We start from the raw sequence: 17,241 nt of genomic DNA, 5'->3' as shown, positions 1-17,241 counted from the left end.
TTTCAAAAAAACAGAGGTAGGCAAGATGGCTAGAGAATTCTGTGATTGGGTAAGGTACCCACTGTAGCCACTGTCTGTAGGAGATAAGAAATACCTGTACCCTTCTTTTTACCTTTCTGCCTTCAGAGAACTGGCTCCTTTGGAGAACACACATCCCATTGTGCATGCATTCTGTTATGCCACATATATTGCGGAACATACCTTTGGACTTAACGGCAATAGGTGAAGTCAAAGTTTCCATAGGTAAAAAGGAAGGTGTGGAGTCCGGCCAGGTTGTCTCAAAAGAGGAAGACGGTAGTGAAGACACAGTTGCTGTAGAAGGATGTGTTACTCCAGTGGGTATGAGTGGAAATGGGGCTCCAGTAGCAGTGGATGTAGTGGTGGCTATATTTAGAACGGAGTCCTGTGTGGGCTTAGGAAGAACTAATGTCGGGGGTGTTGATGCACCAGTAGACCGGGTGTGGTCAATTGTAGGAGGTGACTTACTCACTCTGCTAAAGGATGGAGCTTGAGACACAGTCCTGGACTTGGCAGTCAAGGTGATTCTGGAAAATGCTTCAGGGGATTTGGAAATGCAGGTACTGTCATCTGTGATTTTTACAGACATAGGGAAAGAACTTGGGAAGCCAGTAGTGATACTACCCACTGTAGGTGAAGGGGTGGTTTTGGTGAGTAAGGCACTTATACCAGCAAAGGGTTGTGTCCTAAAGTTAGTGAGTGGGTGTGTTGGTGTTATGTCAGAAGTCAGAAATGTGGATTTTGACACCTCTACTGGAGAGGAAGATATAACGTGAGGAGTATTGGATATAGTTGCCAGAGGGGAACCCGAAGGGAGACTAGATAAGATCCAAGTCAGCATGGGTGAAGTAGTAGCCTTTGAAATTATAGATCCTGAAGCAGCACCAGAAGGATTTGATGGGAGTGTGGTCCCAGGAGTTACAGATGTGGTTGTCTTCTCAAATGTGTGCTTAATGTCAGCCAAAGTAGTAGGGACAGATCTTGAAGATATTGATAATGAAGGGCTCTCAGACATCCCCAAGGTAGGAAGAATTCCTGTTGTGGAAATTGATGACATTGCCATTACACCTTCAGATACAAGACCAGTCTGAGAGGCTGTGAATTTTGACAAAGACTCTGGAACAAGGGAAGGACTCTCTGTTTCCATCTTGTTGGGTGTAGAAACATGAGCAGTGGTAGAAGTTGGAAACTGAGAATCTTCAGCTGTGGGTGTGCTCCAGGAAGTCATTAGCAGAGACTGGGTGTTACTAGATGTGGTTCTTGTTCGCAGAACTGGAAATTCAACCATTTGGGATGTAGGAGGAAAAGAAGTCTTTGGAGTAGAGAACTCGGCTTCAGTACTTTGAGGTGAAAAAAGAAATGATGTCAAAGAGGGTGGAGCTGTACTGGATGGAATCCAGGGAGGGTATGAAACAGGTGCATTCACAGACGTGGCACCTTTTGTCACGGCTGTTGAAGTATTTTCTGACAAGGAAGTCGTCTTTTCTGTATTTGAAGAATGGTTAAGTGCTGGCTTTTACACTTTTTGTGGGTCCAGGAGTGCTCTTAAAGCCAGTCAAAGAGGGGGATACCTGAATATTCAAGGAAGTGTGGGGATTTTCTGAGGGAGTAGATGAAAGCACACTTTCAGGGGCGGCAATTCTGGAACAAGTATTTGTGAGAACTGTTACTTTACCACTGCTTACAGTAGATAGAGAGCTATTAGTAATCCCAGAGAATATGCCCAGAGTGGTGGCCTCATATCCTTGTGATGGTTGTCGGGTTGTTGATAGAAATGGTGAAAATGTGGTCTTTGGAATGGAAGAAATAGCTTCAGTGTTCTTAGAACTGAGTAGAGGAGAGGCAGGGGTGCTTACAAATGTAGTCACTATCCCAGCCATTATAGTGGTTGGAATAGTTTTCACAGAAGGAAAAGTTGGCTCTGTTGGGGAGGAAGAGGATGTAGGTGTGATCCTGGAGGACACCTCGGTTATTTCTGAAGTAGTGAAAGCACAGGAAGCCACGGTGCTTTTTGAAGTAGACCCAGCATATATATGTCACAGGGGTGGCATCCAATGTTGATATTTGCATGGTCATAGAAGGCCTGGGGGTCATTGAAGACAATAAAGTATAGAATGACCCACCTGTTGTGGAAGCATCAGAAGAAACAACAGAAGGTAGAAGAGCAGAGTCATTAACTGGCATTGAGGACATCTCAGACACAGGCCCAGAAGTGGCTACAGAAGGACTTTTCAAACAATCTGTGAGTGCTGTTTTAGAAGATTCAGTCATTAGTACCGTGGGAGTGTCAGAAACACTTTTGGAGGTGAAGGCAGTGACACTAACTGGCCGTGGGGACCTCTGGTAGATGGGAATGGACGTTGCCATAGAGGTTTTCCCAAGAAGTGCTGTAGGTACATTTGGAGCAGAAAGGGCTGTAGTGATCCTGTCAGGAGACATAGTTGTAAAATTGGCATTAGATAGTAGAGCTGTGGAAAGAGACGGAGTCTCAGGGGAGGTCTGTGTGCTTTCAGAAATAGGAGAGGCAACTGAAGACACCTTAGGTTGAGTCTTAGACGAAAGCAAGTGTGAAAGAGTTGTGTTATTGTTTACAGGATTTGATATCCTGGTTGTCCCAGAAGTTATGGTATCTGCAAATGAAGTATCCTGGCGGTGTGAGAACGGGTGAGTCACGGAGGTGGTGCTTACTATCTTTTTCTCAGTCCTGGGAGTATATACTGAGGGGGCACTCATGCTCTCTTTTACAGGAGACAAAAGCATGGTAATTGTCAGAGCTTGTGAAGGGAGAGCTGTTTTCCCAAGACTGGTAGGCATTTCGGAAATGTGGACATCTGCTGTTGAGGTAGGTGGAGGGTGTGTGCTCCCAGAAGTGGGAGATGAAGTTGGATTCTCATTAGGTGGAGTCACAAACGGAGTGTCTGAAAGTGAATGTGTTTGGTGACTGGAAATTTTTGTGGCCTCAGCAAATCCTGTGTCTGTCATTTCCGAGGATGAAGTACTGTGGGAGTCTGAAATAAGAGGATTCTTTGATGAGGACATTTCTGTCACCTTCAGAGTTCTGGGGGTCTTTCCCAGGGAGGTGGTCATCTGCTCCTTGCCAGAAGATAAGGTAGAAATGTCAGTCACTAATAAGGTGGGGACCAGTGTGTTTACAAGATGTGTGGAAGACTGAGAAATGTGACCATATAGTGAAGTAATAAGCTTGTTGGCAGAGGTGTGTGAGGGCATGGTGTCATCAACAACGGAAGTGTCTGTGGTGCCCGTAGCCAAGCTAACAACATCTCCACTACCACTGAAAGTGTATGGAAAGCTGAGAGCAGGGGTAGAAGTCTCCTCCACTTGAGCTATGGGTTGGGTTGCTAATGGCGTAGACATAGTTGAGGTTACGTGAGTGGAGCACACAACAGGAGTGTTGTCAGGGAGAGGTTTAGAGCAGCCAAGAGTGGGTGTGGAAGGGGTTACTGTGTCAGCCGAGGTGGACAGAAGGGCAGTCTCAGCCTTAGTTGCCACAGGAGTGGGAGGCCTCAGCGAGGGGACTAGAGTTTCTGTCAGAGAGGGAACTGCCGTGGGTGTCATCCTGACAGAGATCCCTGTGGCCTCTGAAGTGGTGTGCATGGAGTCTCTGCGGGAAGGCACGGTACCGCTGGTTGTGGAAGTGCTCTGATCCAATGGCGGCATCGATGCTGTGTGTGGGAAGCATGCAGTCTTAGCCGGAGGTAACTCCTGAAGGAGACAGTATGTCTCTCACAAAAAGCAAAGCCCTTACCTTGGCATGCACTCTTTTTCCCAGGCCTGAGGAATGTAAGAGAGATTAGCAAAGCTATCTCAAGCCAGGAGACCTCAGGGAAATGAGAGTCCTGGTTGTTCCTTATGGCTGGGGGCTGTGCGTGAGCCTGGTTAAGGGAAGATAATGTTCAAGGATAGTTGTTGTAAACTTGTTGACGTCCGTGGTAGTGACTGAACCGAGACGATAAGCAATTCTATAGGTTCATTGTCTAATAATGAGTTCCTCTTCTGTCTATGTAAGATTCAGTAGATTCTAAATAAAGTGCCTTGCAACCATCCGTTGTCTTGGTCCTTCTGACCCCAGACTCACGGTGCTATTCAGTCCCTTACCCCTCTCCGTCGGGACCTGGAAGACCCCCTGCAGTGGCTGGACTGTCGCAGCTGTGGTCACTGCGGCTGATGACAGAGCTGAGATATCTGAGGGCAGAGATGTGGAGGAAGCCCTGGCCAGTGCAGAAGGCCCAGGCATGGTAACCTTAGTCTCCTCAGACAGCACCATAGAGGTGACAGCAGAGACATTAACCGGCAGTGAGAACACGAGGGTAACAGGCACAGGGGTTGCTGAGGACTGCGTGGCTATAGGCTGTGGAAACAAGGCACCAGCAGTCAAGGACATAGCTGTCCTGTCTGTAGGGATAGTGGCAAAACTCGTCCTCAGTATCCTTGTGGTGGAAGCACCCAGGGGTTCAGAAAATGTCTGTGTGCTCCCAGAAGTGGGAGATGGAGCTGGATTCCCCTCAGGTAGAGTCTCTGAAGTCCAATGTGCTGTGTAGATGTGGGTGGAATTAAAGATTTCTGTAGTTCCATTAGGTGAATTCTTAGGTGTGGTTTTCACCGATTTTGCAGAAAGCCAACTTTCTCTCGCTTCAGTAGTTGCAGTTGTATTATCCAATCGGGTAGTCAGCTTCTCTATATCAGGAAGGGGGGAAACAGATTCATCTGTTGCCTCCAGTATCGTTGCAAATGGAGGAACCTCGGTTGTCGCTGCTACAGTCGATTTTCCCTTAAGAAAATGGGAAGTGGTTCCTTTCCTTGTCACAGCAGTTCTGAATCTTTGTGCTGTTGCAGACTCTGCGACAGGGGCTGTTGTCTCTCCAGATGCAATTGTACCATTTGTCTCTGTTTGCGTGTTCTCAGACGCACTCTCCTCAGTAGAAAAATTCGGTTCAACATAAGCAAGGGTAGATATTCTATCTACTGGTGGAACAACTGTCTCCCTTGGTGTTGAAAGAAGTTCATTTCCAGTTACTGTGGACATAGAGGTGGGTTTTAGTAGTAAACTGGTAAGTTTACACTCAGGCAGTTTGGTTACAGATGTGGCTCCAGAAACTGTGGAGAAATTAGCAAGCCACGGAGATGTCAATTTGGATAGAACTGCTGTATATCTGTCGGTAGTAACATCAGCGGTGGTAGTGGCCTCACTCTCTGTGGATGCTTCTGGTTGGACGATAATATTAGCAGTTGTGGATGAATGTTCTGTACTAGAAGTACTCCCATGGAATGCTGATGTCAACAGGGTCTGTTCTGGCCTGGAAGTCCAAATGATCTCATTGGTGGAGGATAGATGGTTACCTTCATCAGTTACTGATGTGGGACCAGACTCAGACACCTTGGATGTGGAAGCTGATCTAGTGGAAATCAGAGGAAGCATGTTTTCACCACCTGAGGGTGTATTCTGGGTATATACTGGCCCAGTGATTGTGGGGTAAAGCATAGTTTCAGCCACTGTAGGTGCAAGTGTGATCCCAGTAATCAAGGCTTCATGTGTAGTCTCAGCATCAATAACTGTCCGTACGCTCTGAGCTCTGGTGAATGGAGAGGATGTCCTAAAAGAAAGGGCCACGGAAGAGGCCTCTTTTGGCATGGAGGTAGATATTGTGCCCTCCACTCTGGGTGAAGAGACATCCTGGAAATTTGTAAATGCCGGCTCTGTTTCAACTGTTCTTAGCGCAGGTGTCATTTCAATAGACCTAGTTGAATAAACTGTAAAGGGTATTTCCGTATCAGTTGTTGCCAATGTGGATGCCGTCTGATTTCTAGGAAATACAGAATCCACTGGAACAGCTGTGGAGAGGAGCACAGACTCAGGCGGCAGTGCTGATGCAGTCCCAATGTGAGTAGTTGTAGCTGAAGTCTGGTCCACCGTGGACTGAGGTACACTTCCAGCAGCTGTAGATGCAAGAAACTCCTGGCTAGCTGTGGAGATAGGGAGTGCCCCCATACCTGTGGATTTGTGTTTGGGCCAAGATGTTGTAGACATCGATGTCGACTCAATAGATGAGAATAAATATGTTGTCCTCATAACAGCCGACTGAGATCCAGTCACTGAAGCTTTGGATGCAATTGAACTCTTGGTAAATCCAGATGTGTACAGAAAATTAGTGGCTACCGTTGGATGAAAGGTCTCAGTAGCAATGGATTCAGCCGTTTTTGTTGTCCTTGTGCTCTCTGAAGATGGGGATTTACTTATTTTCATGGAATTGGTAGTAGGGCCTATGGAGGTACTCTTGGTAGAGAGAGCAATGGCTGCTGAAGTAGACAAGATGTCTGCTGCGAATGTAGCTGTCTCCGCTATGGATGTCTTTTTAAAAATTGGTGCAGTCATTGTTTCCAGAGTTGGAGATGTTGTATTGGAATACTATCTGGTTGTATAATCACTTGCAAATACAGGCATGCTTTTAGACACCACGGTAGAAGAATATACCGTCCTTTGCGGTTTTAGTCCAGTAACTTGGAATGGTGTTGTCAACTCTATTTGTTGTGAAAGAGTTGTAGTTGTTTCCTGAATTGCTATCTTTTCAGAAACAACTGAAAAATTACAAAGCATGTGTTACTTTGGATTCAACTTTAGAAGTCAGAGACAATTCTTTAAGAAACAGCTCTATAATGGTTTTTCATATTTTTAAGAGGAGATAAGTATCAGATATAAATCAAATCATGTGATTACAGCTGACCCTTGAATTATAGGGTTTGAACTGTGTGGGTCCACCTATACGCAATTTTTTTTTTCAATAGTAAATACTACAGTACTACACAATCCACGGTTGGCTGAATCCTCGGATGTGGAAGAGCGGATATGGAGAGACCACAGATACAGAGGGCCAACTATAAGTTGTAATGGGGGGACTTCGCTGGTGGTCCAGTGGTTAAGACTCTGCGCTTCCACTGCAGGGGGTGCGGGGTTCAAATTAAGATCCCACATGCCACGTGGCACCGTCAAAAAAAAAAATTGTAACGTGCTTTTCCCTGCTCTGGAGGGTTGACATTCCTAATCTCCACATTGTTCAAGGGCCAACTGTACTTGATTTTTCTTTCTTCCTTCCTTTCTTTCTTTCTATCTTTCTTTCTTTCTTTTTTTTATTTCTTTCTTTCTTTTTTCTTTCCTTCCTTCCTTCCTTCTTTCTTTTTTTTAACATGGTTTTTCTTAAGATGATTTTCTACTTTCCAAAATCTATATATGGTTCTCATAATGCCCTGGTTAAGTAACAGGTAGAAGGATATCCATTCCATTGTGTCGCCATAAAAAAATATAGGCACTCCTAAAAGAGGGGTGCATACTAGAGTAGCACACTGAGTAAGAGAATTAACTTTGGGAAATGAACCAATTTCTTGAAAGGCAAGTGGTCAAACTCACTTAAGGAGAAATAGATGACTTGAATGGTCCTATATCTATTACAGAAATTGGATTGTGTGGTTAAAGTCTTCCAAAAAAGGGAGGACCAGCTTTGGATTCAAATAGATGTATTTTTAAATCCTGGCTCCCTCATTTATTCATTATGTAATCTTGGACTAGTTAGTTAACCTCTCTGTGCTTCAATTTCCTCCTCTGTAATGTGAGATAATAACACCGACCTTAAAAAATTGTTTTGAGAATTGAGTTAATGCATGTAAAATACTTAGCACAGCACCTGGCATATAGGAAGTGCTCAAAAAATGATTAACTGTTGTCAAATGCCTATTATTCATCTCAGTACTATAAACTGAAAATATTTTGATCTGGGACCCCAAGATTAAAATTTCTTTAACATATGCCATTTATGTATATATATTTACTAATAATGTATACATATGTATAATAAATTTACATTATGTACATTATAAACATACTCAAAATATGCCAAAAGAATATGATAAAAATAAATATAAACCGAAGTTTCACAATATTTTCTTCCTGCATTCTAATGTAATGATGGGCACAGTCACACAGGAGGATGAATTAGTATTTCTATAAATTCATGACCACCAACCTCAAATAAGCTTTTCACACTGCCCATCCAGCCTACCACTTTTCTCTGGTCAATTTATACTCCTACTCTCTGCAATAACTACTGAAAACCTTCCCCATTCTCAAACTTTACCCTCACATGTTTATCAAGTAACCTTTTCCTCTTATTTCATAGGAAAAAACAATGGAAGTCATCAGGTAGAAACTTAGCCGTGCTACCGTCTCGGAAAGCTGACACCAACAGTCATCCCTCCTTTCCCTAAGGAGCCTTCCCCTCCTGATTTAAAACAAGTTCCAGTCTGTTGCAATTAAAACATAAAAAAACCCCGGGCTTCCCTGGTGGCGCAGTGGTTAAGAATCCGCCTGCCAATGCAGGGGACACGGGTTCGAGTCCTGGCCCGGGAAGATCCCACATGCCGTGGAGCAACTAAGCCCGTGTGCCACAACTACTGAGCCCACATGCCACAACTACCGAAGCCCACGTGCCTAGAGCCCGTGCTCTGCAACAAGAGAAGCCACCGCAGTGAGAAGCCGTGCGCCGCAACGAAGAGTAGCTCCCGCTCGCCGCAAATAGAGAAAGCCACGCACAGCAACAAAGAACCAAAGCAGCCAAAAATAAATAAATAATTTATTTTTAAAAATAAATAAATAAGATAAAATAAAATAAAAACCCCATATCCTTCTGCAGGTACTGCCCTGTCACTCTCCTCCCCATCACACCCAAACTTCTTTAAAGAAAATTGATCTCTACTGGCTGTCTTCATGCTCCCCTGACCCATTCTTTAGCCCACAGTAATCTGGCTTCTGCCATCATCATTCAACTAAACAGCACTCACTAAGGCCACCAATGGCCTCCATGTAGGCAAATACAATGGATACTTTTTCAGTCCTCATCTCACTTGACCTTTCAACAGCTTTTGATAATGTTGACCACTCCCTCCTTCTTAAGATATTCTTTGAGTTGACTTCTATGACATAATGCACTCTTGGTTTTTCTCCTACTTCTCTGGCCACTCCTTCTGGCTATCACCTTTGCAGACACATCCTATTTCACCTGGCCATTAAATATCAGGGTTCCCCAAGGCTTGGTCCCAGCACCTCTTTTCTTCTCACTCTATAGTTTCTTTTTCTTAATTAATTAATTAATTAATTATTTTGGCTGCACCAGGTCTTAGTTGACACTTGCAGTCTCCTTAGTTGTGGCATGCGAACTCTTAGTTGCAGCATGCATGTGGGATCTAGTTCCCCAACCAGGGATCGAACCTGGGCCCCCTGCATTGGGAGCGCAGAGTCTTACCCACTGCGCCACCAGGGAAGTCCCTCTATAGTTTCTTCACATCTAGGATTCCAACTTACACATATACACAGATGAATCTCAAAGTTATATCTCTAGATCAGATCTCTATTCTGAGCTTCACATTTACATAATTAATTGCTCACTTGACATCATCTCTTGGATATCTCATTAACACCTCAACTCAATATGCCCCAACTTGAACTCTCTCCAAACTGGGTTCTGTTTCAGTATTCCCGCAGTGAAGCATACATTTAATTGTGTAAGCCAAAACCCTCTCCCTCTGTCTCCTTCATTTCCTCTCACCTGCTATAGCCAATCCATAATCTTGTCCTATGGATCTTACCTGCTAAATAGTTCTTTACTTCACCTGTTTATCCCCACCTTTATCACTTACCACTCTGACCAAGCCACCATCAATCTCTCACCTGGACTACCACAGTAGCTTCCCAACTAGATTCTGCCTCTACTCTTGGGGGCCCTCCAATCTGTTCCATAATGCAATCAGAATGATCTTTTTGACATGCAAATTTGATCACGTGTCTCACACACATACACACACACCTTCACATACTCAGCTCCCATTAGTGGCCTTGTATTGCTCGTAGGATTAAAAAAATTTTTCTTAATAGAGCCTAAAACAACTATGCATGGTTTGGTCTCTACCTGCCTCTTCAGCCTCAGTTTGTACTAAGTTTCTCCCTTGTTTTCTGGGCTTCAGCCCGGCAGCCTCATTTTAGTCCTGCAATACTTGGCATTATTTTCCCACCACAAGACTACTGCATGTCCTGTTGCCTCTACTTAGAATGATCTTCCCACCCTTCTTCATCTGATTAACTTCTATTCTTCCTCCAGATCTCACTCATGCATCACTTTTTCAGGGAAGACTGCCTTCCTTTGCCTCCATAACTAGGTCAAACCAATCTATTCTAGGCTCTTATGACATACCTCTTATGACAACCCTCATACCTCTTCTTCACAGTACTTGTCACAGATGCAGTTTTTCATGTATGTGTGCTTATTAATATCTGTCTTCCTCACTACACTTTATGGGTAGGGCCTTCATCTTTCTTTGCTCACTCACCATTATATCCCCAGTGCCTAGTACAGGGCCTGGCAAGTGGTAGATGTCCAATAAATATTGGCAGGCTAACTGAACAAGTGGAAATGATGAAGGCTTGGAATGAGATGAGAGTAGTGTGGGAAACCCTAATCCTACAGCTATTGGAAAGGAAGAATTGACATGACAGTTTATGTTAGCAAAGAGGTTTAAGAGATGAAGACAGAGAAATGTCAGAGAACTTGACTTTTGCTTTTGGGCTACTTGGAGAACAGTGGTGATATTCATAGAAATAGGAAAATTGGGAGGGCAGCCTCACTCGGAAGAAAAACACCCACTTCAGGCTCGGATAAGTGGAATTTGGAATGATGGTGGAACATCCAAGTGAAAATGGTGCATAGTAAAATTCAACACTGAGTCATAATTTTTCACCAGTTCAAATCACCCAAAATGAAATCATGCATATTTACCATTGGGAAATTAGCATTTTGAATTTATCTACCTGGGAAGCATAATACCTATGATGTAGGAATAATTATGGTGGTAGACAATCTACTAACTTATTTCACTGTCTCGAGCATTGAAATAACTTTTAATTTGCATATATAGAAATTCTGAGATGTGTGTGGGATATTCTTTGGGATTTTGTGGTCATTCGCAAGTAGAATGACTGACAATCAGAAACCTGCAACTAACTGTATAGATGAGTAGACAAAAGTACACACATTTATAAAAAGAAAACTCAAAGTGATATAAGAAGTACTTTTTTACTTAATTTTACAGCATTGTTTCAATTATCAGAGATTCACATCCTATTAGGCAGTATCAAGAAACTGGTACATTTCAGCAGCACAACATTTATTTCAAGCTTCTGCCTTCAAAATTTTCCATAACTGCAAGTAAAAGGAGAATTGTCAGGATCTTGGCTCCCATTTTTGCAGATGGCTTTACCACAGCCAACTGGCTTAGCAAACCTGTTACAGTGTCACTTATATCACATTTGAGGAGTGTGGCATCCCAGGGCCTGAATCACTCCCTATGAATGCACTAATTGTTGAGAGAAGATTTCACAATTCCCATTCCTTTACAAATGATTAATGATTGAGCTGCGTTAACTTTTTAGGAAGACAATAAAACACTACATACCACAAAAGCCTAAGTTATCTTCTTTGATGCAGCATTCAAATAGCACTGTTAGAGAAATCCATAACAAGTAAACTCTTTTAGAACACAGAGGTTGGGAGTTAGGCATGATATTTTTATCTGGAGAGGGCTGAGCTATAGATGTTAATTGTTATTGACACTTCCTGTAAGCATCTCAAAAAGAAGCATAAGACTGAGAAAAAGAAAAACAAATGAGTTGAACAAAGTTGCCAAACAGGTGGCATTTTAAGTACTAGATATCTCCTAGGAACTAATGCAACTTTCATTTTAACTTAAAACCTGGATTTGTATATTTCAGCAAAAACCTCCCATTGAATCTTTCAGATGAAAGTGTTTTTTTTCCAGAGACATTACTGTCTCAAGTTTTTTCCTCCAAAGTCTTTATAGCTCAAATCTTCCTTAATTAAATCACAGAATTTTAGCACTGTGTTGGAGGTTGTATTCAATCCCCTCATTTAGAGATTAGGCCCAGAGATGTTCAGTGTTGAGAAGATGAGATTTCCACCGGTGAAATATGTAGAGAAGAAATAAGACAGTGTGTGCTAGTGCTTCAATTATCCAGTACCCATAAGTGCATGCCCTCAGTTTACACAGAATCATCACAAACCCCGGAGAAAGAAGAGACTCTACCTAAAAGAATCAAGAATTAGCAAATGTAGATAATAAAAGCCAAGTTCTGCAAATGCTGAACTGCTCAAGAGAAAGCAATCACCCAAAATAGTCAGACACAAACTTTAGAAGAGAGAATCACAGTGCTAAACCAAAACATGAAGGCACCCTTGCAAGCCTAGGCATTGAAACCCAATGGGGATCCCAATTACAGCCATGCCCTGAAACAATATTCCTTAAATAATCACTTATATCCCAAATAGAAGTAATCCAATCAAGCGTCAGTAGCTTTTTAACCAGGATCCATAGGGATTAAAGATCCTTTCAAACCCTAAGTCTAGCAATTAATTACAATGGGTTAGCAAACGTGTTTAATTGATACAGAAAAATCATTTGACAAAATCCCACATCCATTCACGAAAAAAATTTCTTGGCAAGTTAGGAATGGAGGGTGATAAAACTGTATAGAACTTGATAAAGAACATCACCAAGAAAGCTACAGCTAACATCAACCATAATGGTGAAAGGCTGAATGTCTTCCCACTAAGACTGGGAACTAGGCAAGGATGTCAGCTCTCGTCACTCTTATTCAACATAGTACGGGAAGTTAGAGGCACGCCAATAAGAAAAGAAAAAGAAATAAAAGGCATTGCAGATTATGTGATTGTCCATGTAGAAATCTCAAGGAACCTAAAAATAAACAAAAAACAAAAAACCTCCTGGGACTTAAAAGTGAGTTCAGTAAGGTTGGAGGATACAAATTAACACCAAGCAAAGAGTTCTTAGACTTGACACCAAAAGCATGATCCACAAAAAGAAAAATCAATAAATTGTACTTCACCAAAACTAAAAGCTTTTGCTTGGTGAAAGCCCATGTGAAAAGGATAAAAGAGTAATCTACAGATGAGGAGAAAATATTTGCAAAGCATATGTCCAACAAAGGAGTAGAATATATAAAGAACTCTCAAGACTCCACATTAAAAATAAAAAATCCAATGAAAAAATGTGCAATGAATTAGGAGTTTGGGATTAACATACACACACTACTATATATAAAACAGGTAAACAACAAAGACCTACTGTATAGCACAGGGAACTATACTCAATATCTTGTAATAACCTATAATAGAAAAGAATCTGAAAAAGAATATATACATGTATAACTGAATCACTTTGCTGTACACTTGAAACTAACACAACATAGTAAATTAACTATACTTCAATAAAAAAGAGAGAAAAATCGGTAAAAGACATGAATAGTTCACTGAAGAGGTTATACAGATGGCAAATAATCACAGGAAAAGATATTCAACATCATTAGGCATCAGGGAAATGCAAATTAAAACCACAATGAAACATCACTACACACTTACCAGGACGGGTGAAATTGAAAAATAGTGACAACACCCAATGCTGGCAAGGCTGCAGAGAAACTGGACCACTCATACTTTGCTGGTGGAACAGAATATGACACAGCCACTTTGGAAAACAATCTGACAGTTTTATATAAAACTAAATGTGCAACTACCATAATGCCCAGCCATTACACTTTTGGGCATTTATGCCAGAGAAATAAAAACTTATTCTCACACAGAAACCTGTACACAAATGTTCATAGCAGGCTTTTTTTTTTTTGTAATAGTCAAAAATTGGAATCAGCCCAGATGCCTTTTAAGAGGTGAATGGCTAGACAAACAGTGATATATCCGTGCCATAGAATCCTATTCTGCAGTGGAAAGAAACAAACTATGGATACATACAACAACCTGGATGACTCTCCAGAGAATGATGCTAAGTGAAAAAAAAAGCCAATCCTTAAAGGTTACATATTTCATGACTCCATTTATTAACGTTTTTTTTTTTTTTAAACCACTTATTTACTTATTTATGGCTGTGTTGGGTCCTCGTTTCTGTGCGAGGGCTTTCTCCAGTTGCGGCGAGCGGGGGCCACTCTTCATCGCGGTGCGCGGGCCTCTCACTATCGTGGCCTCTCCAGTCGCGGAGCACAGGCTCCAGACGCGCAGGCTCAGTAGTTGTGGCTCACGGGCCCAGCCGCTCCGCGGCACGTGGGATCCTCCCAGACCAAGGCTCGAACCCGTGTCCCCTGCATTGGCAGGCAGACTCCCAACCACTGCGCCACCAGGGAAGCCCTATTAACGTTTTTGAAATGACGAAATTTTACAAACAGAGGACAGATTAGCTGTAGTTGTCAAGGGTTAGGGATGCGGGAAGCAGAAGTGGGCGGAAAGGGAAGGAGGGAGGTGGGCGTGTTTATAAAAGGGCAACACGATGGATGGTTGCAGTGTTGAAACCATTCAGTATCTTGACTGTGGTGGTGGACACGTAAACCTACACAGGTGATAAAACTGTATAGAACTCAATACACACACACACACACACACACACACACACACACACACGCAAATGAGTACAAGTAAAACTAGAGAAGTCTGAATAAGATCAGTGGATTGTATCCAAGTCAATATTCTGGTTGCTATACCATAGCTTTGCAAAATGTTACAGTTGGGGAAAACTGGGCAATGTGTACAAGAGATCTTCAGCTGCATGTGAATCTACAGTTATCTCAATAAAAATTCAACTTAAAAGAAGCAAATGCAGAAGCCCACACCGTGCAGGTAGTTGAACGATAACTGAATGTCCATTTGTACTGCAGGGACCACAGAAGCCATGGAGTCTGGCCTCCATCTTCGAAGGGCTTACAAACATGTTTTGCCGCATTCATCCTGTTCCCATTTGTGAACAAGTGATCACTTGCACAGATGATCTGCACGAGCTTTGCTGTCTCTGTATTTTAAAGTGGTGATAATCCATGCTAATTCACAGGGGCCTGTGGGCTTAATTGCCATTTGCTCCTTCACTTTAGACCAAATTGTATTATTGTAATCATTGGGAGCTGGAGAACAGAGGTATAGAGTAGCTGCATATTTATGAGGCATTTTGTTGCGGATGTACCTGCCAACAGAATATTAAGTAGAACATTTGCTAAGGTACCAAATTCTGCTTGTGATTTGGGTATATCACCTCATATTAAATCTTTGCGTTTTTGTAGCCCACATTTTGCATCTGATTTTTCTTTCAATCACGACCTCTGGAAATATAATTCAGAGCATGTTTATTAGATTTGTGAGAGATAATGGTGACCAGAAACTGTCACAGACACATCTGCCTGTGGGGTAGAAAAAATATGAAATGAGCATCTTTAAGATGATGAGAAAAAAAAATTGTTTTCAAAATGGTGTCTGTATTCAGTTTCCAGGCAAGGACATGAAAAATGAATCCTGCAATAGAGAGAGAGACAGGCTAGAAGCTTCCATCTCTGAATCCATAGGTGAATGTCACCCTGTGCAGGAGACTACAAATAAGGAGGTTTGAATGAACTACAAACAGCTCTTGCTTATCTTTCGTGATGAAAAATGAGGATAGCACAGAGAATTGATGTACAGGGGCAAAACCAAATTGCCTTTTAGCTAGAAGAGCCCATCACAATGAAACCTTTCCTATCAGAGCTGATAACTGGATAGAAGGCTTAATAGTGGGCCAGACAAAGGCCTTAGAAAGTACACAAACTATATAGTCAATCTCTGCATATTTTAAGAATGGTTAGTTCATAAAGTAATTCAAAGCAGCTGGAGCATTAGATTAATTAATAAATCTTAGCAAATCAATAGCTACACACACACAGGGACCGTATGTTTTGATACAGGGTAGATTTCGCAGAATGGACTCAATTCATGTTACTTCATTCTTTTCCAAGAAGGGATTTCTCAAATGCATTAACTAAGAGTGATTTAATCTACATACCTTTAGGAAGGCTCTTCGTCTTCACACATGCACAAGTCAGAACAAATCCTTTGTTGGATCATGTGTCTGAGCTGAGATTAGGAAATTACTCTCAACTTACCTAGAGAGGAATTTTAGCTTCTCATCAGTCCCTAATGATCACTTCAAGAAATTCCAGGGCTTCCCTGGTGGCGCAGTGGTTGAGAATCCGCCTGCCAATGCAGGGGACACGGGTTCGATCCCTGGTCCGGGAAGATCCCACATGCCGCGGAGCAACTAAGCTCGTGTGCCACAACTACTGAGCCTGTGCTCTAGAGCCCGTGAGCCACAACTACTGAGCCCGCGTGCCACAACTACTGAAGCCCACGCGCCTAGAGCCCGTGCTCCACAATGAGAGAAGCCACTGCAATGAGAAGCCCGCGCACCACAACGAAGAGTAGCCCCCGCTCGTCGCAACTAGAGAAAGCCTGCGTGCAGCAACGAAGACCCAACACAGCCAAAAATTAATAAATAAATAAAATAAATTAAAAAAAAAAAAGAAATTCCAGTCACCATCCATTCCTTTTAAAAATACATGAGATTTTTGTCACAGCTAAAACCTGGATACAACTTAAAAGTCCTTCAAAGGAAGATCACTGAATAAATTATAGCATAGCTCTATCATACCCCCTACACCAAAAATAGTCAGGTAAGTCTATACTTTCTGATATGGAAATATCTGCAAAATATACTATTGAATGTAAAAAAAAAGATACAGAGGACTATGCTTATGATGATGATCCCAACTGTGAAAAAGAAAAACAAAGAATATTTACACGCAAACCCAAGTTTTAAACTGTTTCTGCAAGGATATATAAAAAAAATTTTAATCATTACTTTTAGAGAGAAGCACTTGGGGTAAGGGATTGAAGAGAAAGGAGACTTTTAATTTATATCTTTATGCAGTGTTTGAATTTTAACCATGCATGTCTATTACTTTTACTTTAAAAACTAAATCAATTTTAATGAATAGTTAACTTAATAAAATAACTAGCAAAAAAGGTAAATCAACTTAAATTGTAAAAGCCTATATCCTTTTCTCTTAAAATTGTACTTTTAATAATGTGTCCTATGAAATTACAAGCCCATGTGTACTGAGATGTGTGTACAAGAAAATTCATTGTAGCATTACTTGTAACTGCAAAAATTTGGAAGCAATTTAAATGCTCATCCGTGGTGAGTTAGTTCAATAAATTATAGTACATCTATAAATGGATATATGAAGCCCCAAAATGGATGAGGTGG

General features: G+C 41.9%; 1 protein-coding gene across 1 annotated transcript; it reads right to left on the bottom strand.

Annotated features, from left to right (window-relative positions):
• Positions 1-4,057: 4,057 nt before the first annotated feature.
• Positions 4,058-6,409, bottom strand: ADGRG4 (adhesion G protein-coupled receptor G4). The gene has a single exon (XM_068532694.1). It carries the CDS (start codon positions 6,407-6,409, stop codon positions 4,058-4,060), a length of 2,352 nt encoding a protein of 783 aa, XP_068388795.1.
• Between the last annotated feature and the right edge of the window lie 10,832 nt (positions 6,410-17,241).

The sequence above is a fragment of the Eschrichtius robustus genome, chromosome X (assembly GCF_028021215.1).
Source record: "Eschrichtius robustus isolate mEscRob2 chromosome X, mEscRob2.pri, whole genome shotgun sequence".
NCBI classification, from domain to species: Eukaryota; Metazoa; Chordata; class Mammalia; order Artiodactyla; family Eschrichtiidae; genus Eschrichtius; species Eschrichtius robustus.
Note: the sequence above shows the minus strand (reverse complement) of the source record. Positions and strands in the feature narration are given on the sequence as shown.

Excerpts from the sequence above, each read along its gene's own strand:
- ADGRG4 (XM_068532694.1), bottom strand. The coding sequence starts at position 6,409 with ATGACTGCACCAATTTTTAAAAAGACATCCATAGCGGAGACAGCTACA.